This window comes from Haemaphysalis longicornis, unplaced genomic scaffold, assembly GCF_048455015.1.
Source record: "Haemaphysalis longicornis isolate Haplotype H1 unplaced genomic scaffold, Haemaphysalis longicornis Haplotype H1 scaffold_10, whole genome shotgun sequence".
Taxonomy (NCBI): domain Eukaryota; kingdom Metazoa; phylum Arthropoda; class Arachnida; order Ixodida; family Ixodidae; genus Haemaphysalis; species Haemaphysalis longicornis.
Window position 1 is genome coordinate 105,031,402 of NW_027526204.1, and position 26,126 is coordinate 105,057,527.

Below are 26,126 nucleotides of genomic sequence, written 5' to 3' on the forward strand. Positions count from 1 at the left end.
GACAAAGATTGAAAAGTGATCTCCTGTTGAGGTTCGGACAGCTGTGGAGGAAAGGAGGTGAAAAGGGAAACATTTTCACGGAAGGAAAAAAACACGAGAAGTATTAGACCTGTCCTGCATCTGCCATCAGCTTACTGCAAAACTATGGGGGGCCAGTGTCGTCAACGATGTTACTTTTAATGCGATCGCATGGTGAAGACTGATTGGGAAACTGGGAGGTGTCTAATAAATTAACAGCTGCCTTCAAGCAAACACCTAGAGAGGTGATTTTCCGTGAAACGTGGGTCCTCACTATTTTTCTTCTCAGAAGTGGGGTGTGCCTTTTTATGCAGGGGTTAATAAAATTCTCAATTTATGCGCAGAATGTCATTGCAAGCCTTTTTAGTTTGCTTAGATAACTGCGCGCTCCTGTAGTATGGCTAAATTTTACTTTAAATACATTGCCTCAATTTACTTAGCCACGGCATACGTCGTTTTAATCGTGCTGCATTTTCATCTCAACTTGCAAATAGTTGTGCAACCCAGCTGATAAATAGTTGACAAGCATTTCATTTCACCGAAGTGCGAAATTACGCCTTGTAGCCGCAATTACATGCTTAGTGTCGCGTGTTTGTGTTGTGCCATTCCAAGCTAATATCGTTTTCGTGTCCGACATGAATTTTAACGACCTTTCACGGGTTTTGTGTAGGCTTGTGCGAATATTCGGGCGCTTCGAATATTCGAACGAATATTACAGTATTCAAATTCGCTTCGACTCGAATTTAAAATTTCCGATATTTCGAAGTATTCGGGATGAACGAATATCAAAACTTCGTTCAAGTTTCGGTTTCGTTAGGCAAGCCGCAGTGCCATCGACATCAGTCCTACATCTTGACTACATGTGGAGGCAAGACAAGCTAAGCCACATTCAAAGCGTTGTCGCTTCGTCGCAGCCTTCGCGCATGTTCGGCAGGGTAATCGAGACTCCTGTTTCCTTGTTTCAAACAATGAAATTGTTCCCACTGCAACAATGGGAAAAATTTCGGCTCTCGCGAACGGGCCTGCGCGGCCCGGGGGATGATACAAACGAGCCGGCGAGGCGCCCGACTGACGAACGAGCGAGAGACGGTGACGTACGGGCTCTTTCTCCAGGAACGGCCGAGCTGTTGTTTTCTGTTCGCGAAAATGCGCCGCGGACTCCACAGGCGCGCTGACGCCGCCGCGAAACCAACCGCACGCTGCCGGCCGGCCGCGGCAACCAGGCGGCACCTTCGGTAGCGAAGTGGTGCGGGGCGCTCGAGCCACCGCTTCTAACCTCTACTTAAGATACCGCTCAAAGCACACACGAAGTTTCTTGTGCGGTAAACGAGCTAACAATGTGGGCGAAAATGGCGCTATAAAAAATCATCCGCGCCGTGAGTGAAAGCGCCTATGAAATATCTGCCGAGGTGCTAAGCCTAAACGTCTCCTGTGGAGCCAGCCAGCTGTCTCGAGCGCTTCGAAACTGCCGCCCTGAGGTGCACGCCTTCCCATTGGCGCCAGGCTCCTCCCACTGCCACGCGCGTCATTTTCTGACAGAGGCACAGGCTACCGCGAGCGCGGAATCGCCGAGGCGGGCGTTAAAATCGCGCGCGCAATGCCGACGCGCATGAATCGCGTGCAAAAACGCTCCTGTAGTGAGCTTGGGCACCGCGAGTGAATAGACGAAAGTCCAGAAATTACCGCTCGGCGACATGGAGGTTAAGAACAAGCAGAAAAACGTCACGGATTTCTCCATGCGAAAGTAAGAAAAGAATTAAACGAAAACTTTTTTAAGTGCTCAATTTCTTGGTCTGTGTTAGTTCATACGAATTTCGGATGATACGAATATTTTTCTCGGTCCCGCGATATTCGTATCATCGAGATTTTACTGTAGAACGTTTTTACCGGAATGTCTCAGTGACATCTGACAGCTATTCGAATTCGCTTCGAAAGTATTCGACCACTAGGACTATTCACTTCGAATTCGCTTCGAACTAAAATATCACTATTCGCACAAGCCTAGTTTTGTGACACATTGCTCACCTTTTTTGAAAAAGAAATCAATGCGTTTCCTAGAGAGGCGATTCGGGATGTCAGCGCTGATAGACGGGCCGGAGGTTGTCGACCATAATTTTGCACATCTGTGCTAGGTCGTAAGTGTGCTTCCACCCCCAGTCCTGTCGTGCGTTGCTGTCGTCAAACACCTGTGGCCAAGAATCCGCTGCAAACAGTGCAACAAGATGCGTCAGTATCGTGGCGAATACAAATGTGCTCTTCAAAGTCAGGCAGTTAAGGGAGGACACTTTTTTTTTTTTTTGAGCCAGTCAATTAGTTCCCAAAATAATTAGAGATAATTAGCCATTTCTGGAGGAACAATAGACAAAGGAGTGTTGGTCACAGAACTGTGATCTTTATAGTTTCCAATACTACGAACCCTGGTGAATGCAATAAGGGAAGCGTTTTTTTCATGGTGAAAAACAGTGCAAGGAACACAGGGACGAAAGAAGAGTGGACGGGCGCACTGTGCTGTGCGTCGTCCACTCTTCTTTTGTCCCTGTGTTCCTTGCGCTCTTCTTTACCATGAATCTTAATCTGCACCAACTAGCCCAACTTGCCATCTACTTCAGTAAGCGGTTTTTTGATGTGCCACTTGGAACTAATTTTACGGATCATTAAACTTTCGTGGTGCCAGTGGCAAGGAACCATTTCAAATGCCCATTTCAAGCACCAAAGTTTAATGAGCTGTAAAATTAGTTCCGAGCGGTGCGTCAGAAAACTGATTCCCGTTTTGCATTCACCAGGGTTCATAGTATTGAAAAATATAAAGATCACAATTTTTTGACTAGCACTGTTTTGTCTATTGTTCCTCCAAAAGTGACTAATTATCTCTAATTATCTCTGGAACTAATTGACTGACTCAAAAAATAATGGCATATTTGAAATTAGTGAGAAAAAAAGCAGCAAGACTGGCAAGTTTCACAGAGTTTACTGAAAACTGAAAAGGAGCTGTCTTAGCAGCAGTGTCCCCCCCCTTATTGCTTTGTGAAGATACTATCGCCCTGATAGCGTCTGCTGCATTGGGGATTATTTGGAGAGCAAGAAATAATGTTTATAACTGTCAGCATAAATCAGCTGTTTCCCTCAGCTGAAGTACATGATAGAACAAGTCAATGACGTCCCGATATCACGAGCTGTGCATCTTGGTCCTGCTTTTATTTTGAGTATTTACAGAGAGGTGCATAGAAGATGTGCACATATTGGCACGGCATAGATTTTGGTGTACTTTTTGAATTCCTTCAGCATTTAAAGTGGACTAGTCTCTCACCGACACCAGTTTTTTTTAATGAAACACTGCGTTGAAGCAGAAACAAGCTTTTGGACAAGCTGGATGTGAACTGCTCGAAATGACTTTTTTTTTTTTGTAGCACTGTTCACACTCTCAATTGCATTTTTCTTTTCTTCATTTTTGTGAAATGTAGCTGGCTTTCACTCTCTAGAAATTTATTTTCCTGTGCCAGACTGTTTTCGTAGCGTACTTGGGTTCTTTGTGGTCGCCAGATTAACAAGTGAAAAAATTACGCCCACATCCCCTCGCGGGAACCCTGGTGTGATGCGACGCTGAGGGGGGTTCAAGCGCAAGTGGAGAGCAGCCGTCGACGGAAAGGCCGCCGGAGAGCGGCACACCGGTTATATGCGCAGCGCGCCCGAAGGAGGGAGACCACGGGGAGAGAGTGCCGCGGCTATGACGCAATACAATCCAACACAATCCACTTTAATCCAATCCAAATCCAAGTCAAGCCAATCCAATCCAATGCCCCTCGCGAGAGAGCATTCGCTATCGGAGAGGAGAGGGGGAGAGTGGCTGCGGACAACAACAACGGACGCACGCAGGAAGGACAGGGCCGCCGACAAGAGATGCTCTCAGCGTCGCATCTAAAAGCAAATGTGGTCATCTTCCCGCTACATGGCTTGCTTTCTCAGTGACACTTCAAGCTGTGTAGGTAAAAACAAAAACACCGGTGTGTCAAAAATTGGTGCATGTTGATGACTCAGTTGGTCGAAATTGTTCCGGAGTCTTCCTTACGGTGCACCTCATAGGCCGGCCAGGTGCAGCTTTAGCAAGTAAAACCCCGAAATTTGAATTTTGAGATTCAAGGTGTGGAGGATTTTGGCTAGAGCCCCAGAATATTCCCCATCCAAAGTTCTCTCACCCACACTCTGTGTTGCAAAAATTTATTTACTAGTTTTAAGGAGGCCGTGAAGGCAAAGTACAAGTTTCGTTCATTAAAAAGAATGCATTGTTCTGATAACAATGATACCAACTTTATCCCGAACTTGCAACAAATAATTGGGACATTAAAGGGGCCATGCAGACAAAACACAAGTTTGATTCATTCGAAAGATTGCCTCGTTGGAATCATACTGACTCCACTTTTAACGTAAACTTCACTCAACTAAGCTACATAATTAGGAAAAAAAGGAATGGCCATGCGACCCACTAGGTAATTTCCTGCAACGGAACCTATGATGTCATACGTGAGAGCTCTGCAATTGCTGAGGCTTGCAAAAGCAAACGCAAATTAGGCAGGGCTTACAAGCTTGCCGAACGAGCTATTGCGCTTAAATTTAGGGCACATTGTTTTTATAGCAGTAAGAATGGTGGGGTAAACAGTGGAACGAAAGTACCCGTAAACATAGAAGTACCTATGCGCATTGCTGTTGGGACTGCGTGCACTATGCTTGTTTTAACTGCACAGCATTGCGGCTCTTTGGGGTTGCCTCAGACGACACTGGCCGATTGGCATAAGCGATGGTGTCTTACATGATCATATTTGTCGAGCATGCACCATGTATCATGAAATGATCATTTTCTACCTCAACAAAAACAAGCCAGGTACAAATACGGTCAAAAACAAAGCAAAGGCAGAAAACGGCCCACCGCGGTATGGTGGCGCCACCTAGGTTGACTAACGGTAAACAAGGCTTCGCGGCAGCTTGAAGACCTGTTCTTGTGATGTCATTGCAGACATGAAAACACTTGATTTGGTGGGAGAATCAAAATTTTAACCTAAAGCTGGGGGCACTCTAAAACACGAAACCTTTCGAATAAAACAAACTTGTATTTTGTCTGCATGGCCCCTTCAGGTAAAGAAAACATACGAAACAGTGGCGACTCCACAGCCACTTTCGTCAACTTTTCTATGACCTCACAGAATCTTGTTTGTGCGATTGCCCGCTGCTGAACTAACCCATTGCTAAGACGATTGTGGTGGGTCATCTAGATTCATTTGATCGCATCACTTGAATGCTAACTAGCAATTAACACACTGCTTACTATGTCTTTAATGCAGGCTCATATTACGTCACTGCTGCCTATGACACGTCACCCTAGCGAGGAATTTGAACGTTTTTCAGTATTTCTTGAATATTTCTTATTAATGGGGCACACTGGTCTTAGAAACTTTTTTTTTTCTTTCCAACCAATTTTGATGAAACTTCACGGGCTTGTTCAGTTTTTTTAGCTGATTTCAAATATATAATTAGTTTTTATGGGAGATGATTAGTGTCCAAGTTTATGGGAAATATTTCTTGATAGTTCTGGAGAACAATAGGGAAGAATGTATTCAACACAAGATTACTAGCAAGACGTGAATAGAAAATAGAAGTTGTGGAGATTGAAATGCGGGAAGCAGTTTTTTTGTTTTGCAAACACAAAACAAGCTTACATCAATTCTAACTTCTAGGTTTGAAGTACTCCTGCTAACCAATTAAAAATAATGCTAATTAAACAACTACCGAAACACAAAACACAAAATCTGCTTCCCTTATTGAATGGTTAAAACATTCAGCTTCAGAGTGCAAAAGAAATGATCTTCCTAGCTGCACGACATGCTGGGATGGGCCTCGAGAATTTCCTATCACTGCAACACCACTCGAGGCGATGAAGTGGGGAATTATGAAAAAATTGTAATTTTTTTTTGCTTAAATCGAGCCTCTATGGCTTTTATAAGTACCTAGTACTGTTCCAAGTAGTATGAAGTTTTCATAGAAAAGTCTGTGCAAATGAAGAGAAAATTGATACCTAAAAAATTGCCTTTTTGGGCAATTTGTCAGTTGTTAAAACCCATGTGTCCCCTTGCAGCTGGAATGTAGCTGAGTGAGTTACCAAAAAGCTAGTTCTTTCGAGCTGAACAAAGCTATGTTTTGTCTCCATGGCATCGTTAATTAAAAGTCGTGAAAATCCGGCGTCTTGTGATACTGACCTATTTCCTGCCGACCGTCCGGCTTGTAGTCGACCTGGAGTTCGGGCACGAGCTTTCGGACCTCGTGGAAGAGCTCCTCGGGCGTGAAGTCCATGGCGGTGACGTTGTAGGTGCGCAGCTTGAGGCTCTCCTCGGGTGCCTCCATCATCTCAATGAGGGCGCGCAGGCAGTCGGTGATGTAGATCATGGGCAGCCGCGTCTCGGGCCTCAGGTAGCACGTGAACTTGCCCGCCTTCAGCGCGTCGTGGAACACTTGCACCGCGTAGTCTGCGTCGCAAGGGATACACCGTTATGAAGGCAGATATGCAACGCTGCACTGATTGATGATGATGATCATCAGCAGCCTTTTTTAGGTCCACTGCAGGACGAAGGCCTCTCCCACTGGCTTCCAGCTGTTGGGCTGTCTGAATCCATTCTTAGCCACCAAATTTTCCTCTGTCGAGTTAATGATTTTCCTCTACTCCTAGTCCTGTCTCTCGGTAGCCACTCCTTACCCTAGTCATCAATGGAACGGAAGATAGGTGCAACGTTAAAGGACAAGAAGAGAGACGAGTGGGTCAGGGAACAAGTGCGTGTTAAGGACATATTAGTTGAAATTAAGAAGAAGAAATGGGTGTGGCAGGGCATGTGATGCGAAGGCAAAGATAACCATTGGTCATTAAGGGTAACAGAGTGGATCCCTAGAAAAGGAAAGCGTGGCAGAGGGCGGCAGAAAGTTAGATGGGCAGATGAGATAATTGGAGATTCATGGGAGAGGCCTTTGCCCTGCAGTGGGCATAGATAGGCCGTGATGATGATGATGACGACCCTAGCCATCCAGCGGTTGTCTGTTCTCTTAGCTTAAGTGAGGATATCATCTACCCGAGTTTCCTCCATAATCCAATATGCTCGCTTCCTATCTGCATGCATTACTATTATCATTCTTCGTTATCTGGTTAATCATGTTCGTGCAAATTGTATTCATTCAATGCTTTTGTCAAAAGGATCCTTTGCAAAGCAGTCACTGGTCAGAGTTCACGTGAATTTCCTACCTGTGTAGGAAATTATCTCCACTTGTGCATAGGGTATGCAATTGTAGATTTTTGGCACAGTAGAGTTAAGCTTCAAGTGTTGCATGAGGGCGTTGATTCATTATAGTTCGACTGCCTACTGCAGGACTAGAGACTTAATCCATTTCTTATCGTACGTACTTATCTCTCCGCACAACTCTCTGCTCCATGAGCCTGTATGAATCTCTGTATGTCTATCTGTTTGTTCTCCCGCAAGAAAATAGAGCTGGATTTGAGCACTGCATCTAGAAACGAGGCTGTGACTGCACACGTTTGAAGAAATCTGTTTGGAAAGCACATGGACTGGAAGTAGCCTAAGAACCATTGTGAAAATTGTGAAAACAATAGCAACTACCACCATCTCCAGATTTTTTTTTTATTATTGGAAATTGTGCTTTTGTCACTGCGTCCCATTCCACTGCTGTGAGCGGTTGTTTTCCGGGAGTTGATTGAACTAGAGAGCTGGGTTGAACCCAAAAGAGTTCCAAACAGTCAGCACTAGCTGCCCGTTAACATGAATAACAATCTCAAACTGCCCTCGAAACCGAACGTTGACCCTAAATAATGCTCACATAGGTGCCGATTTCGAAAGTAGGCATTAATAGACATTTAGAGGCATTTAGGCACAAACGCTGAAAATAGGCACTTATAGGCACTATCAAAACACCATAACATCTGTTCTTAACTTTTATTTCAGGCCCAAATACCGTATTTTAGCGCGTATAACCCGCCCCTCCATATAATCCGCACCCCCAATTTCAGCCCGGCGGAACAGAAAAAAAAAAGATCCGCGCATATTGCCCTCACATTTGATACAGGAAAGGCTGCACCAAAGCTACTGCTCAAACAACATACTATGTAACAGCAAAAGCGTGTATTTAGCAAGTAGAATACATTGACTGCAAGGTAAAAGTTGCAACTCACTAATAAAATTCAGTTGTTAGAGTGCGCTCGTCCTTGTTTTTTCTTCCTTGTCCTTGTATGTTTCGCGCAATCGCTGTCACCGAAGGCTTAGTCAGTGTTACTGCGTAGGAGCTTCACAGCCCAACGCGCATTGCCGTGAAGCTGCACTAAACAAGAAAACCCCACGTATTATCCGCACCCCTACTTTTGAAATTTTTGCATTTTTGGTGTGGGTTGTACGCGCGAAAATACGGTATTAAAGTGGCGTGATAGGAGTGCAAGGAACAAAGTACGCATTTTCCTAAAATCTGGTCTGGTGATCACCTGTCTGCTTTTGTGAGTGTGCACACTGGTCAGACATCACCAGCAAACCCCAAAGGTGAGGAGTACTATCACTATCCAAGTCTATGCATCACTATTTTCCAGCACAACGCCCTATGCGTAGGCCAGGTAGTTCATTATCGCAATTTACGATACCTGTGGTTCCACCCCCGGGTTCGCTGTCGTAGGAGATGACACCTGGAAACCGAAGGCACCGGAAATCCAGGCCAAATCTGTGGTGGTAGTACTGCAAACAAGGACAGCTGCCATGAGATTCTCCAAATGTTCCATACTTGCCACAGGAAACATGAAGCTATAAGCTTAAGAGCATCAAGTGCCTGACGGGAGTTCTGGCAATCTTGAGAGTTTATGGGGCACAGAACGAATTTCTCGCAAATCATATTCCACCTGCAAAGTATTGGTTTAGTTGTGGCTACAAGCTTGGAGGTATTTAATGCATACACATTCTTGGGAAGATCTGTCTGTCTGGAATGCGCAGCGTGGTGCACTCCATAGGAATGCATGGGCCATATGGGGCATTTAATGAATGGCAAAGGCAATAACAAGTCCTTTAAGGTGAGCACTGTAGAAGAATGCTTACTCACTGTCTGAAAGTTCGCATTCGAGAGTTCCTGTCAAGTTTTTATCAAAGGTTTACCAAATTCTCAGTGGCACTGTAGTTATGGCTGCGAGCTTGGAGCATTGTGTTCAAGCTTGAGTCTTTAGCGAAGGTTGAGCTTAAACTAAGATATAAGAGTTTCAAAGAAACCTTGAAAAAAATGTTACAGCAGTTCAAGATCTCAAACACTGCTTAAAAACAATTCTGCCTGTAGCATGGAGCAAGAATACATAGAAGGCGAAACGGCCCATTGTGGCAAGCACAGGCGAGTGACGAGATAATGTCACAATGAAAACCAAGGCGGACTGCAAAGCTTCGTAGCTGCGGTGGCAAAGGAGAGGGTAGCGGCACCTGATGGACGAAATGTTAGCGGTCGCAATTCATTCCGTGGTTGCGCAGTGAAATGCTGATCACGGTGGCCGTGCAGTTTCTTCACCCGCGGCAGATGCCACTAGCATAACCTACGACGAGCGTGTGTGACATTATTTGGCCGCGCTAGGAAGCCTCGTTTCACCTCCTATCTTATTCCTGCTCCATGGCCTGCAGTGCCTTTCAAGATGCTACTACAGCAGCAGGAATTAAGCGTTGTGTTTTCAGTCTTGGTAGCACGATTTTACTGACATCCATGGCTGACAGCTTTTTTTCCCTGCTCTCTTAGTAGACCGATTTCATTGTTTTCACGACACTACCACCGCTGTAAAAGTTATTGGGTAACTAGAAGCTTTTAATGCACAACAGAAGCAGCTGTAATGCATGTGTCCACTGCAACAGTCAGCACAAGTTAGTAGCCTCTTGCCCCTGCTTAGGGGAAGAATGAAAGCGGCTACCACCATAGCCTGGTGAAATCGGTCGAGGGTTAACATGGGTCTTTGAAAACATTTGAATTTGGAAAGCTCGTTTTCTAGGCCTTGAAAGTCCTGAAATTTCTAGACAACCTTGAAAATCCTTGAACTTCATGAATTTTCCTTCTTAATAAGAGCACAAAAGCAACATGAGGCTATGTAAGGACTGAGTGAGGATGTTTGCTTGGTTTACCTTCTTTAGCGAATGAAAGTTTGCATTTTGTAACACACTGAAAGTGGTTATCCGTGTGACTTTAGCTAACAAAGCGATGAGAAATCGTTGAAGAAGGAAACGTTGCTGGAGCCATCGTTTTGATAATGGGACTTGTCTGAATGCGAGTCCTTGTGTTGCAACACTGGCTCCATCAATGTTCCCATTTCTCGCTGATTGCTCGTTATTCCAGCCTTCCATTTTACCTTGAACATTGGTCTTAGCTTTATAAAAGACAACAAGGCCCTTGAAAGTCCACACAGAGGAGAGCATTGAAAGACCTTGAAAACCTTTGAAGTTTTGTTATATAGTCCGTTCCGTCCCATCACTGGAACCGTTTGACGTACCTCTCCGAGCAGTTCGGCGTGGACCTTGGACACGCCGTACATGGTCCGCGGCCTCTGGACGCACAGGTCCGGCGTCGGATTGCGCGGCGAGTCTGGCCCGAAGGCTCCGATGGTGCTGGGGACGAAGAGGCGCAGCCGGTACTGCTTGCTCAGCTCCATGACGTTGTGGACGCCCTCAATGTTGACGCGCATGGCCAGGGGCACGTTGCGCTCGCCAATGGCCGACAGCAGGGCGCTGAAGTGGATGAGCCAGTCGACGCGCTCGTTCACCACGATCTCCTGCAGGTTCTTGAAGTCCAGGATGTCGGCGTAGATGTAGGGACCTGCGTTGGCGACAACTTGCTCGAACGATGCGCCGTCGGAAGGTTGTCGAAACAGCTGCTCGTACTCTTGCCCTCCTGACTTAACCCTCGCTCTGCTTATTGCATCCCTGCCTTTTACTCTTCTCTTGTTTTTCTTACCTCTATCGTTGCTATTATGCAACACAGCAACTTGTGCAAAGCACGAAAAAGAAAATAGGAAGAATGAACACATGCGAAGCTAGCGACGACGACAATGTTGATAGTTTAGAATAATTTACTTCTTTACGAGTCAGCCTTTACAGCTTCAACGCAGGACAGCAGAAAGGTTTGATGATGCAAAACGCTTGTTGCTGTCAGTTGTTTATCATTGTACGTCGTCGAGTCTTTCTGTTCCCTGCATTGACGTTTTAGGCTGACCCACAAAGAAGTCAACTATGCATCAACTAGCACAGATTCTGCCTATTCTCTAACAACACTACTACAGTAAGATCTTGTTCGAAGAGACACTCAAGGAACCTAAGAAACGTGTGTCTCGTCACCAAGGTTATGAGATGTAACATGGCGAACATACGAAAACCAACCAAACCGTTTTCACTCAAACGTCTCTCATAACTACGTGTCTCTCGTAATAGCGCCTTTTGTAAAAAGGTTTTACTGTATCTCACTCTTAAAGCACAGGTGTTGGAATTCTACTGCAGAACTGTTGCAACCTTAGTGTCAAAGCTTTTGTCTAGCCTTTCGGCATGGCGTCGGAAGCTTTCTTGTAAACATCAATTCATGCTTATGGTGTTTTGTTCTCCATGTTTTTTTTTTTTTTAACATTGTTAGAATACGCAGGGCGAGCCTCTTAGCAGGAACCTTCAAATTCGAGTTTTTGCGCGTGTAGAATAATGCTGAAGGAAACAAAGTGCGCCCGCCATGTTTTAAAATAACTTTATTTGGTGGGTTTAGGGTTCTAGTTAATATGTCGGAATGGAAACCCATCTTTGTGTAAGGGCAGCCCAGTTTTCAAAATTTTTATGATGAAGGTTGGGTGAAAGGGTCCATTCCCAAAATTGACGTCAAATACATTGCTGCTTTTCGCATTGCAGCTTATAGTGTGAAGCGCGCAACATTAACTTGAACACCTATGTGTATATCTGGCAGCATTTCCTGGTGTCTGTACATCAAATCATGCTCATATTTCGGCGCTCATCAAACAGCAATCTGCTTTTGATCACTGAAGGGCTTCAGTTACAGTTTGAATCTATGACTGAAAACCACTAATTCGAATTAGTCAGTAAACTCAATTATTTCCTTGTTCACTGCCTTTACACCATCTCTAATGTGCCCCAAAGAGGCCTTTGTTTTAATTCAACTTTTGTGTTCTCAAAAATTGTCGCTGAAGCGTCCAATATATGGCAATGCTTAACCAGAACCACATAACAAACTGGCATCTATTTGCATGGCGGGAACAAAGATGTCGGGTGACATCTTGTTATGGCATCTTTGGGTCTTGTCTGCCTACGTTGCACTTCTGAAAGTTGCAGCAGTTCCCTAGCAAAAACAAATCATCTACCACGGCTAATCAACCCACCTTCGTTTAGGACACTCTTGGGGGGTCGTATAATGTCGGACATGATGACGTTCTCTTTTCCATACTTCTGCCTAAGGAAACAAGGGCAACAAATGAGGGGTTAAACCACTGTCTTTGCAAGCTTCTGGGCAATGGAAAGGAAAGAATGGGAATCGATTACGAAGACGGGTACCCTCTGCTTTCTCACCTAAGTAGCCGAGCCAAGCCTGTTCCAAGCTGCCCCAGGCTGCCTGCAGTGAAGTAATAAAGAATTGAAGAAAGGTGACAGTCAACAAGGTGTGAGAATAGATTTAAAGCTGCAATTGAGAGTAATCGATGGAGCTGTTCTGATTTATGAACTCTCGTTTTTTGATGAGCCACGCACAAAATAACATAGCGTATCAAAAAGAGGTAGGCACTTTATTTTTATCTGTGCTAACAGAGGCCTAAATTTGCACACCTGAAATCAACACAGATGGTGGTGGGAATTAGGCAGGGTTAGGTTTGCTTTTTCAGTTTTACGCTATTTTAAAAACTAAAAATCAGATTTAAACAAAGTGAGTACGAGTGTCGTCCTATTATCGATACGGAGAGACTGGTGTCCCATTAATATGTGACAGAGTTGGGCAGCAGAGTTATGAGGTTGCAAAGAATTGGCGAAAGAGAATCTGGGGGATATTACAAAAGATCGTACAGCGCATCCTTCCTCTCTGGCGGCCGGGCGGGAAGTGGTTGAATTGTGTGACAGACACGCAGACCAAAATGTTTGCATTTGGAAAAAGCCCAGGAAAGACCGTCGCAAAAGTGCATGCAAACTGTTTTGAAGAACGCCAACCTGTGATGAGAACCCTCGGTGGGTCGCTGTCAGACCCGCCTTGTGAGGCGTTGCGCGCCTGAGTGCATCGCCCGGCCGCAGTCAGCGAAGGCCGCAACGTTCGTCGTAACGTGGCTTGCATTCCACTCAGCATGGTCCCCTGTCATGCGATTAGAGAGAAAAAAGAAAAGAACAAAAGTTAGATGACCGGGTTTAATTCTGACTGCAGTGAATCATGCTTGTAACCCTTTCAGTCACGAATTATTATATTCACTGCAGAAAAATTCCATACTTGGAGGTTTAGCAGTGTCAAGTGTCTAGAGGTAAGAAAAAAAAGGTTCAGTCTCTCTAGAATACTTATTACACAAATGGCGTCGCGTCCTCATATGGAGGCACCATTACTCAATCCTGCTTTTCCCTATAAAAAATAATAAATATCCTGAGGCAGTTTACAAACAAGGAGGTGAAATAATAATTTCTGCACATGAAAGAGGTGTTTTTAGCCTTTATAGATGATTTACGCCGCAGTAAAAGAGAACTTAGGACGGCAACACACCGGAGCTCCCGCAAAACTTGGTGGCGTCCATTTTGAAACGATGTTTACGAGTGCGGTTCCGCCATTCCACATCACACGGTGCTACCTCTCACTTCCGTAGGTTTCGGACATCAGCCGCCGCACCGCTCTGCAGCATGAACTCTTTTCGTTTTCATGAGGAAAACAACGAAGAAAGTCGCGTCTCCACATGGAGACACGGTGACTGAAAGGGCTAATAAGAGCCAAAAAATGGAAGCAATTCCTTGCTCTCCACTACAGCACATCTCCCAGCTCAGATGTTGCTTGAAAGTCTCGGTACATTTGTTCTTGTTTTTGAATGAAACAAACAAACAAATAACCTGCAGGCGAAGTTACGCGAATGCGAACAGCGTTCTGGTTCATTGACTTCCCTTCAGAGCAACCACTCACCCATCGTGAATGCAGTTTTGTTCCAGTTGCAATGGTCAGACGCATACGGACTGGGAACGTTTATGAACTCACACAGCTGGCACCTGTCAACCGTTACCGTGCTTAAAGGCTTTCAGTACGAGGAAAAATGATTTGCGCCGACAGCCGGGCATGTTCGCATGCCGTAGGCCAGCTGGCGAGTGACAGGTGTCATGAAAAAAGGGAAGAAAGGCGCAGTGACATTTGAACCCAAGCTGTCAGTAGTGCACAACGAATGCCGAATGTTTCACCGAGCTATCTAGAACTGCATGTGCCGGTACACCCCTCACTCAGCTGTACCACTCGGAATTGCTCTTTTTCAGCATCCACTCTTACAGTAGCCTTACTGGTCACTTTTTTTTTAACTGTTATACCATGGCAATTCTATGCTTACCAGCGTAAAGAAGCGTTGATTGGACTTTCCTGAATTTTTTTTTCATACGTTTTGACGCCCAATCGAAATTTGTGTTTCCCATCATTCGTGTTACTCAGATAAGCATGCAAAGCATACATTTAATGCAGCAGTTCTTTGTAGCAAGTGTTGATTGTTTTAAATTGTGTTGCAAATACAAGCTGCTGCTTGTATATTGGGGCCACTGAACTGAATCATATTATTTACAAACAACCACTTCCATTGCAGCCATGCTCAGCACAAGGTTGCGGGTTCGATTCCCGACCGCGGCGGCCGCTTTTCTGATGGAGGCGAAAAGCAAAAACGCCCGTGCGTACGAGATTTTGGCAAACGTTAAAAATCCCCAGGTGGTCATAAACCGGAGCCCTCCACTACGGCGCGCCTCATCGCCTGCATTGCGTCGGTGCGTTAAACCCCACAATCAATCAATCCATTGCAGCCATAATTTAAAACTACCCCCGCCAGAGGGAAAAACAGCGTGTCACAAGATGTTTTGTACATTAGTTGCATTTCTTGTTTTTAGTAATGAACAACCGCCTTTTCAGCTCTGTAACACAGGTGCTTCCATGTAGTGAGGCTTCAATGTTGCGCCTTCCGTACAAATGCTTCAACTGCCAGGGAGGACGCTGACACCGCGCACGAAAAGCAGCAGAACTGATTACCACACAAATCAGGAAACACAACGAAAACAAGTTCTCTGTTTGTACAGCCTGTTCGTAAACATTGTCATATGATGCCACTCTGCGCAATGTCAAGGAACCACAGGGCATCGTACAGAATGTAAACATTTTTCGATTCCCGGCCGCGGCGGCCGCTTTTCTGATGGAGGCGAAACGTGAAAACGCCCGTGCGTACGAGATTTCGTCGCACGTACAAGATCTCCAGGTGGTCAAAATTAAACCGGAGCCCTCCACTACGGTACGCCTCGTCACCTGTGTGTGTGTAGCATCGGTGCGTTGAACCCTACAATCAATCCAACCAAATCAGAATGTAAACATTTCGTTTCTGTGTACGGCACATTTTATTTGCCTGCCTACAGGAGCACTGACGAGTAAGCTCCTTTGAATTGATTGTGATAAGCTTTACAGCCGGTATCGTGCAACGGGTTGGTGGGGAAAAAAAAACTTCAGTGCCGCTCACAAAGCTGTGTTGTATTAATCCGCGGTGCCTAAATTTTAGAAAATATTTTTTTGCATTTTTTTTTATTGTGGCATTCCCACACTGCACTGTGTTTGCGTCGAGAAAACCGCTTTCCAGCCAACGGTAGCGCTGTATTTTTACGAATTTTATAGTTTATGTTATTCAATTCAGTTTAAAATCGGCAATTTTATATTCGACATCTTCCAATATTCGGTCGTTCTACAAACATCCATGCTTGCACTGGCACGCCAACCATGCCTTTGCTCTCAAAGTCAAGTGTCCATCCAGGGAAGCATATTATCCCACTTTTGTGGGTTAAAACAAGAATGCAAAAAGGGTTAGTATCCACCCCCCCCCCCTCTCCCCCCTTCGGTCCATTCTGTTTTTGGTGGCACATTTCATTTTCATGACTTACAGCTTCTGCAGTATAGCTCAAAGTGGGTGAAACAGAATATATAGTTGCCCTAACTAGACTTGGTTAAGTCCTACTTGTACGTAGTTCTACCCTTGCAGGTATGCGTGCTGCGATTCACATTACGGAATTTGCATTTCAGCTATTTGTTCTCAGTTGTTTTTCCAGAATGCAATGATAGTTCGGGCGGCAGCAGAAGTGGTCTCATCATATTACCTGTTTCAAAGCTGCAATCGGTGATTAACTAGGACTAATGAGTACGATTATGTTCGACAGTTTTACAGTGTAGTTGGGATAAACGTTGCGCAACTTAATATTTCTTTTTTTATGAATGATTCGAATTGCAAATGTCTTTTGAGATGGCTTTATCTGCTGACATTCACAGACAGCCCATGAGTGCCGAAAAGCGCTTCGTCGTATTTTTTTAGATGTTTCAGGGAACTGTGGGTACTTAGAGCAGGGGTCTCAAACTCACTTCAGTGAGCGGGCCGCAGTCACGAAATTTGGCCCCGCAAGGACCGGTACAGTGGAAAAGGTTGAAACAAAAGGGGGGGAGGGGTAACAAAATGTCAGCTAACGCTGATATTTGAAAGAAACAAGTCCTTTCCCCAATCTTGTAAACATTCCGGGTCATTTCTGAATGGAATTTGGCACCAGGATTCGAGAAACCTGTCGCACTGATCTGCAGGATGACTAAAATCTGGATGTCCATTCTGAAATATTACATTTTATGATGACGCTTCAACAAATGTTGACTGCACTGGGTGCGCTCTAAAAAAAGAATAAAAAGAAATGAACAAATACACTTACGAGCGGGCCGGGCGAGGCCTCTGCCTGAGAGGGTCAACTTTACCACAATAAGGTTACACTTAGCAATAGAAGGTCAACATGGTTCGTTAAAAATATCTGAATGAATACAACCACAATTAATGATGAGAGCAATTGGCTTCGACTGTCCGCTCTGGCAGCTGTGTTCTTTTTTCTACCCTTAAAAAAGAAAAATGAAATGCGACAACCTGCACACATGAGCAGTGATGTAACTGAGTAATTTATCTTTGTTTCGAGTGAACAATAATTGACGGTCACGCACGTATCATGTAGCGATAGCTGTCCAAAGCAGCAGTCGTGAGACACTTAATATATCGCACATTCACCTTCGTCCAATGTCAAGCTAGGATTGGCACATTTTCGGCGTCGAGTTGCACGTGCGCGGTTTGTCGTTCAAACAGTGTGGAAAAAACAAAGAAATCTGTACTTTAAGTGGTACCACGGCCTGGATAGCAGAAATAAAGTTAATTTAAAACAGCAGGAGCCTGATGCGTGCAAGAGTATTGCGAAGAACAGGAGGGAAAAAAAAACGCAAGTTTGACGGACAGCGCCTGTCCATCGTTTTTTTCTTCCGTCCTGCTTTTTGCGTTACTTTTTTCGTAAATTAACGTAATTTAAAAACACTGGTTGATGAGGTACGGATACAGATTAACAGTGCCTGTCGCGGTAGGGATGTCGTGGTGTGTGCGCACAGTGCATGAACGCACTTTCACTTGGAGTGAGCTGACATATCATATTCCATGATATAAGGATGAAAGGTTCTTGACGGTGATTGACGTACGTGTCAGGACATGAGAGTGCAGGCAAAGCGAAATAAAAAAATGAGATTGCCAGTACATTTTGACCTCTTAACATAATAAAAGTTTCCTTCATTCGAACTATTGCCACGTCAGAAAAGCAGTTATGCCACTTTTAATGGAAACCTCAAACCGATTTCAAGCTGCTCAAGTGACTTAACTAGGTGCTGAAACTACCATTACTTTCCCAAACAACCCTTCTGTGGTGCGTAATTGTGTTGTAAATATCCCAGTTGAGGAATGAGAATAGGATACTGCATGCAGCCTGTAGCGACTGCAGTTTCTTGTTCCCGTTTATGAAGTGTCCTCTTCAGCATTGGCGATAACTGCCTTAACTTTTTTATTTGTGCCTGGAAGCACATCATAAGTTATGTGGTCTCCTATTTGCCTGCCGAAAACAGTTTTGAGCATTTCCTGGGCTACCAAAAACTGCTCTTATGGTAGAAATTCAATGTTCAAATGAAATACGGAGCTGCTCTGGGGCAATCCTGAGCAGTTCAAAATGACAAATAGAAGAAACATGTCACTAATACAGACCGGCAAGGCATGATTTTTTGGTAGCAGCATGCACTTTTCCTCTTCTTTTTTTTTGTTACGATTTTCTTTAAGGTTATCGAGCGTGTTGCAAACTGTAAGCAACCGGCCAGTAGCCGCGAAGTGGCTTGAGTGACGTCACTCGGGCCCGCGAGCTATATTTGGACTGAGAAAAAGGGGAAACTTTTTTTAGCGAGTTTTAAGTTATGCGGTGGGCGTAGAACAGAATATTTGGCTCGGTACTTTGTGGCCACCTAATCTTAGGGCTGACCGAGCTTTTACATTCTAAAAGTATTGCGTAGTTTTGAAAGAAAAGTGTTGAAGGGAACTTTTGGACTAGTTTATGAGTAAAACGGAGCAGACGACACGACATCCATGCACTTTCTCGCACTTTTGCGTAATATACGGCTGCCGGCAGAGGAAACCTCCAATAAACATGCCTGTGTGATTGTAGTGATGCCCCTGGCTCCATTTGATTTCGCCGCTTTTTTTCTAACAGAAACAAACGCGCTGATTACCGTTTTTTTTTTTTTTGCGCCTCCGAGTGACGTCACTGCTGACACTGCGTAGCGGGAAATTTGAAAGTTAGTCACGATTGTGCTTGTTTGCGCGCGCACGTGCGTGTGTGAGAGAGATAGACAGAGAGAAAACGTCCTTCGGGGACGGAACGAGATTGAGCGAAAGCAGATGCAGGTTGCCTTTTAAGCAACACCTTATTTTTCAGATGTGGTTCACAATCGTCCAGGACTCCGCAGTACCGTCCCAAGTTTTTATGAAAAATCGCGACTTCAACTTGACCCCGACTCTCTCGTTGATCTGCGCGACGGTTTAGCACAGCCCGCCAAAGTTGTGCACGCTTTGAACATCTGGCAAGTCGGAAAACGTCAAGAAGCAGACGATGCAACTTCCTCGTCGGCCGTGGAAAGAAACTCGGGGATGCTTCGGTTTTCCGGATAAATCAGGGCGTGCTGGCGACGTATACGTTGCTACACGTCCGGTGGGCGCGAGCGGCACTGGAACCCGATACATGACTAACCAGCAGTTTCGCATCGTACTTCCTGAGCACCCGTCTACGGTTGTTTGCCGAGTTTATCTTCCGAGCGGGTGAGACGTCGCCTTTTGCGTCGACATCGGTGACTGCGCCGGTTTTACCCACTGTGCATCACGTCTGAAGGCACGGCTGACGTTCCCGCCGAAATTCAAAAAGCAGTCCTGGATAATTGGCCTCACTGCAGAGCCCTACTAAAATAACTAACCGATAGCGCCCCAAAAGGAACTTAATTCTCGCAGACTTTCTGGGTGCTTACCGAGCCACACACGCGGGAACCTTATTCGGAAGCAGTTTAATCGCGTTGCGTTGGCAGGCCGCGTAGCCGCTTGCTTGTTTTGCGCTGCACACGAGTCTTCCGAGCACCGTTTCTATGTATACGAATGCCCGATTTCGAAGGCGTTTCTCTCTAAATTACCTGACCTTCTCCCAAGCCCCAGCCGATCGGTTCGTCCGATGTCTTCCAGGCCGTCAGCCCGTGTGTTTTGCTACTCGTAATACTGCGCTGCTGTTTGCTCTAACCGGCAGCCAGGGCTCGACGAAGTGCTTACGGAAGTGCGCAAAAATGTCTAGTTTCACCTGCGGAGAAAGCAGCGGCGCCTTGGGACGCGGGAATTCATCGACGCGTGTTGTCCGCTCTTACGAGAGTGGGAAGAGCATATATCGGGAGTACAACTCTCACTTACAAACGGTGCCAGGAACGAGCGGTGGCGCAACGTGTAGGACACAAATCGAAGCCATTCGAAAGCGCTGAAACGGATTGCAAATCAAAGCGTCTCAAGCGGAAAGATTGTAAAGCATCGTAAAGACACTCGACAATGCGATGCGGTGGCAAAACGTCTTGGGTGTTCAACTGGGCATTCATGCCGTCGGATTCATTTTTTGTTGTTGTTTCGGACTGTTTTTTCCCCTCATGCCTCGCGTTGTATCTCGTTCACGTGTACCGCGGTCGCTTTCTGATCGGTTCCAATTTGCGCTTCATTTCGAGAAAGTCGAGCCGGCGTTTGGACGGCTTATTGCTTGTAGATGCGTAGGCATAAATACCGCATCCGTAAGTCTAGGGAGAGGAACTGCTGCTCTAAAAGAAAAAAAAAAACCCTCTTGGTCCTGGAGGGCCTTACCAAGAGCAGTATCGTCGAAGTTGTAAAATCTTGGTCACTGACCACGCAGTCAAAACGTGCCGACGTTTCGATCAAACCCGTACGAGTTTCCTGTTCACAATGGTGTGAACGAGGGGCGGTCGTCAATTTGTAAGAACAAGATATGGCGTACTGATTGCGAGTAGATTGCAAGTAATAGAGAGTTTTAGCCGTGGTTTTAGCTAACCGTCTTCGACGGTTCGCTCCGGTATCTGCGGCACGCACAGCGCAAGCGGAGCTCAGTCCTGCAACAGCATGTGGCGTCGTTTGAATTTTTTTTTTAGCTATGATAGCAGCGTCATCGCAACTTTGATTATGGCAGGCATGCTCAGCTAACGCATTCCTTACTTGATCTTTGGCTGCATCGCGTTGGTGTTCGTTCGGTCCTCTTCGATAAGTCGCAAAAACGGTGTTCTGCACGGCGCGTGCGTCCAATTCTTCATGTTTTGCGATTTTCATCGCCGCATCGTCTTGCTTCGTGCGCTCCCCACATACGTACTACATGGGCCTTGAGATAATGGTGAACTTATTCGTTTATTTATTTGATTGATGCCTCTCGAACATCGACTTGTAAAAATCTCAATCGTGACTAATCCTGAGCATCTAAAGGCGAGCGCGCTTGGCGGTTGCGATGGCCCAGTGCCGAAATCGGCTTTTCTTGAACACGGGATCGTAAGGTCGATATTGCATTTCGCCGCGTCATAATTACAACCCGCAGTGGGAGTGGCACGTGTGCCTCACGGTCGACCCTCGCCGAAGAATCACGGTTCCGTGCTTGAGAGATTTCAATGCAATTAAAATAAAATAAAAGAACGCGTCCTCACGAAAGCTAACCCCTTGTCCGCCACTACTATACGTTATTTGGTCCTATATTTGGTGCTCTGAACCGCAGTGTGGGATTTTAAATAACCACAGCTTGTCAGGGGCATCATAATTAGTCGGGGGACGGGGGGGATCAGTCAAGGGATCGAAGGTGTAGAGGCGATGAGAATGAACGGAGTGCCGAGAGGAAGACACTCGACGCTGCCAGCATCGAAAGCCGAATTTCCGGGGAGAGTGAGAGCTGTGGCGCTCCTTCCTACCGGCCCAAATTCATGCGAAGCAGCAGCGCCGCGTGGTCCAAAATAATCCGAAGCCTCACAACCCGCGTGGTGCTACTGGAGCCACGTATCATTGGTTTCGCGTTAAAACCAAAAGCGGTCTTTAATTTTACAAACAACGCACGGGAGAATTGGGTCAAGAGAAACGCCAAAACTTTTTTTTTTTCTTGCGTGTCACTCTCGTTAACACCTCCACTCTCGACTCACATTCGGGGTAACAGAAGGGAAAGTGATACGGGGGTGAGGGGAAGGGAAATAAATTCTGAAAGAAAGGAGGAACTCACGTGTCGGTTCTGCAGCAGTGCCGGCTTAACGCACGCGCGAGAGTAGGGCGTGGTGTGCACGGAGTATTCACGAGCTGAGAGGGCAGTTTCAAGAGATACTCGTACGCGGCCCGTGTCCAACGCTTCGGTTCCCCCCTCTACGTGCACACAGGCCCGGGTCGAAGGAGCACGAGCACACGTACGCGACCGCCGCCGAAGGTCGGGGCCAAAAGCACGCGCGCGTCGTCAGCGCTAGCGCGGCGCAGCTGCGGCGTCGACGGCGACTGTGACGTCAGAGCCGAGCCCCCGTCCCTCCTCCCTCTCGAACGCGACACGCGGCCAAGCCACGCGTACGGGAAGCGAACGCTCTCCCCCTCACCCTCCCCCAGCTTCAGCGTACACCGCCGAACACGTACGCTCTTGGCCTTGCTCTGCGCCTCGAAGGAGAGGGTGCGAGAGTCTTCAATGCCAAACAGGTGGAGCAGCGTCCATCGCCGAGTCACGCAATGGGGCGAGTGGCACGGTGCTTTCACTGCATAGGTGCGCGTATAACAAACAGTTCAGTTGCTCCGTGGTGCGCTAACCTTCTTATCTTTTTTAAAAAACCGCGAGAGGCACGCCGACGACCGTAATTTCCGATTGTCCGTCCGTCCGTACGTATCTAACGCAACCAAAACCACCTCTTCCGCAAGTTACGTAAGCCATATTGTGACCTCTGGACGTAAAAAAAAAAAAAAACGGCGTGTGACGCAGTTCGGTTGGCTGAGATGTGAAATGACGTCATTCTTACGACAGTTGCGGCAACAGTCTGAACCCGGCCTAATACGTTTCCCGGATACTACGTGTTTTTATTTCCCGCTGTTTTTGGAAAACGTATCCGAGGTTTTATAGAGTGTCAGCCAGGCTTTTCGCGCAAGGTGAGCGTGCGTTGCTGAAGGCGAGGCAGTTTGCGAATCGCGCCGCTTATTAACCGCACCGTTATCCAACACCATCGTACACGCTGTCAAGAAATTCAGCGACTATAATAACGTCAGGCAATCACTCTCTTGCGGCCTGTATATACGAGCAACATCAAACAGCTCAGACTCAATCGCCAGGTGTGGGGAGGACATCGTATTCAGTTAAATAAATGCTCATGCTACAAAAATGCCCTAGGGCGCGAAGCTTTCGGACGCAACGCCGCGTCTACTTCTTCTCCACCCCATACCTTGGGATAACTAGATGAAGAGTGAAAACTTTAGTGATAGCAAAAATAGGTCTTCGTCTTCCGAAGTGAAAGGAGCTCTCTAGACTCCAGAGCCCCTGTTGTAGCTTTGGTTGTCGCCCGGGCCCTCGCGAACAGCCTGCGTTCGTCATCCACGACCGAGCTGGACCGCACGGTTTCCCACTGTTCGGCCGTTGGATTGGCATTCACGGGTAATTTCGGGACAGGCCCATGGACATGGTAAAAGGCAGCTTTGGAAGCGGAAGCTTTCTTAGTGGGACTGATCCGGTCAAAACACTAATGCATTTCCCCGTAGACACGTTGGTCGACCGAGCTATCATAATTTTTTTTTTAAAGGCAGGGCCCTTCATATTTTGATGTAAGACGGCTTAAATTGCTCCTGGTGAAATGTCTCCCCAGCAATGCATTCGTGTTTAGAGGTGGAGACGACTTTCAACGTACCCGAGATTTCGGCGCACGTTAAAGATCCCCACGTGGTCAAAATTAATCCGTAGCCCTACACTACGGCGCGCCTCATCGCCTGCGTTACGTCGGCGCGTTAAACCCTACAATCAATCAAGCAATCGACTTTCAGGGTACCGGTGTAAGCGTGGTCTTTGCAAGCTGGCTTTCCCACATTGCCTGTTCTGCAGTGAAGCATGGTTTTCTGCGGGGAGGGGCGGGTGATTACAGAAAACGGCTCTAACTCTTCTATTAACAAAAGTATCCCGAAAAAAATTGCATCACAATCACACTCGTAAGACGAATCTACGTGCGTGAAACCGGGCCTATGTTGTGTCAAAACGGTCAGTTGAAAATCGCGAAAAGGAACGGCTCTAGATAAGACAATACACGCTTCGATCATCAAGGAGTACAATGGTGTATTTTAAATGCGGAGCATTTCTTAGGCTTGCCTGGTCCTGCGTCGTTGATAACGGCGCCGTCCACACGTTCACTGCGCATGCGCAACTCTCCTCCTTACACCCACAGCTCCGCGATACTACACTATAAAAAAAAAAGAAATAGTTAGCGGCGCCCGGTTTCGATCCCACGACTCTCTGGCCGCAACGGGAGGTACGCGGTGCTCTTCCCACTACGCTACAAATCCGGGACAGGAGCAAGTGCTACGAACGCGCCTTATGTCCTTGACTCATTCAAATTACGTCAAGAAGCTACTGATACAACGAAGGCACGCGAAGCTGAACGTCAACGGAAACGACGAACTGAAAACTTTATAGGGGGATGCTGAATTTCCCGTGGGAAAGCTGTGGCGGGAAGCGCCACGCGCCTTGCAGCTCAACCAGCCCCGTCCGCAGCGCCTCTGATGCTGATTGTGGCAGGATGCCCCTAGGGATTGGCCAACCAAAGAATCCATCACGAGATAGGTTCGCGTTCAACCACCGTCGTCATCTTCCCGTAGGGGAACCGCCGAAGAATAAGAAGAACGAGAAGACAAAGCTGCGAAGAGGAGGGCGTGTACATTGCTCTCAGCCGGTGCACCAACGTCAACAACCTTTACCTCACCAAAGCTGACGGAGACTACCGATTCTACCACAGAGACAACATCGACAAGAACATGATGGACGAGTTTCGGCGCCTCGAGAACCACCGCCTACTCACCGTAACACAACAGCACTTGCGCGCCTTTGCCACCGGTGTGGACCCGGACGCGGAATTCCCTCTGGCGCTAGTAAAAACCAGATCACTCAACATAACGGCAACACAATGGAACCACACGGAACCGCCACGATGCTTCGCATCCTCATCAGGGTTCCCCACGGGAAGATGGTGTAATTTTTTTATCTCATAAACCACGTGCCGGTATACATTTAGAACGTTCGTAGATGCGTTTACTTAGTGCGCGAAAAATCCTCGCTTTCGCGCGTCTCTCAACTTTCTTTAGGAAGGAATGGTAGATTTTTTTTCTCGACGGCGGAGTGGGCATTGATTTGAAGGGTATTTCGTGCGCGGGACTCGTTAGGCTGGCTCGTCCCACTGCGTTGGCATGCGAAGAAATGGTCGAATGATCCCACCCAGTACACGTCGAAGTAACTCGGGTGACTTAAAAAAAGAGGACCAGTCTCTCTCTCTCTCTCTCTCTCTCTCTCTCTCTCTCTCTCTCTCTCTCTCTCTCTCTCTCTCTCTCTCTCTCTCTCTCTCTCTCTCTCTCTCTCTCTCTCTCTCTCTCTCTCTCTCAATTCGTGGTCGTTTGGATGGGCGGTGTCGCGCAGGAGTGGAATCTCCCGCTTGTATACGGTTGCACTCAATTAACTTGCATGCGCTAAATTATGTTGTCCTCTTTATCTCAGAAGTTTTGAGTCTTGTTCAAGAACACCGCATAGTTGAAGCTTGCCTCAGACTTTGACGATTGATCGCTTCTAATTTGAAAAAAAAAAGGTGCACAATGGCCTCTAGCCACAACATAGCCTAATGAAGCTGACCGTAATTTGTTTTCACAATCACAGCAATTAAACGGACAAGTAAGGAGAGGCGGTGATGGTCGCCCCTTTCTTCACTGAAGTCATTGCAACAGGAGAGGAACCCCGAGCCACCACTGAGGGGTAGTTTGTGTGTGTGTGTGTGTGTGTGTGTGTGTGTGTGTGTGTGTGTGTGTGTGTGCGTGCGTGTGTGTGTGTGTGTGCGTGTGCGTGCGTGTGTGTGTGCGCGTGTGCGTGTGTGTGCGCGTGTGTGTGCGCGTGTGTGTGTGCGTGTGTGTGTGTGCGTGCGTGTGTGTGCGTGTGTGCGTGCGTGTGTGTGTGCGTGCGTGTGTGTGCGTGTGTGCGCGCGCGAGCGCGCACGCACGGAACATCTCGGCTTAGGCACCGCTAACAGCTTGGCTGTGAAAAAGAATATCCAACCTAATTTACAACAGACTTCGAATATTGAAATTACGGGCAATTCGAGGTTGCGGAAAGTTCCTAACTTATCCAATTCACACTGTAACTAATCAATAATGGCGAGTTACACGCACCAAATAACTCGACATCCGTGGAACGGGAGAATTAGCGGGGTGCCAATTTGGAATAAACTACCGCTGTGCT

The 26,126-nt window shown here is 46.6% G+C and overlaps 1 protein-coding gene across 4 annotated transcripts in view; it reads right to left on the bottom strand.

Moving 5' to 3' along the window:
- Tdh (L-threonine dehydrogenase) overlaps window positions 1–26,126 on the bottom strand; it is a 63,409-nt gene that overhangs the window by 2,354 nt on the left and 34,929 nt on the right. For 3 of the 4 annotated variants that reach the window (XM_077690275.1, XM_077690276.1, XM_077690273.1), the window contains 7 exons: window positions 13,248–13,386; window positions 12,621–12,663; window positions 12,434–12,504; window positions 10,556–10,878; window positions 8,693–8,783; window positions 6,264–6,530; window positions 2,044–2,221 (listed from right to left, as the gene is read on the bottom strand). In XM_077690275.1, the coding sequence (XP_077546401.1) occupies window positions 2,094–2,221; window positions 6,264–6,530; window positions 8,693–8,783; window positions 10,556–10,878; window positions 12,434–12,504; window positions 12,621–12,663; window positions 13,248–13,380 (1,056 nt within the window). In that variant the 5' untranslated portion in view covers window positions 13,381–13,386 and the 3' untranslated portion in view covers window positions 2,044–2,093. Of the gene's footprint in view, window positions 1–2,043; window positions 2,222–6,263; window positions 6,531–8,692; window positions 8,784–10,555; window positions 10,879–12,433; window positions 12,505–12,620; window positions 12,664–13,247; window positions 13,387–21,902; window positions 22,146–26,126 lie in introns of those variants that run through there. The other variant, XM_077690274.1, reaches the window with a different exon arrangement.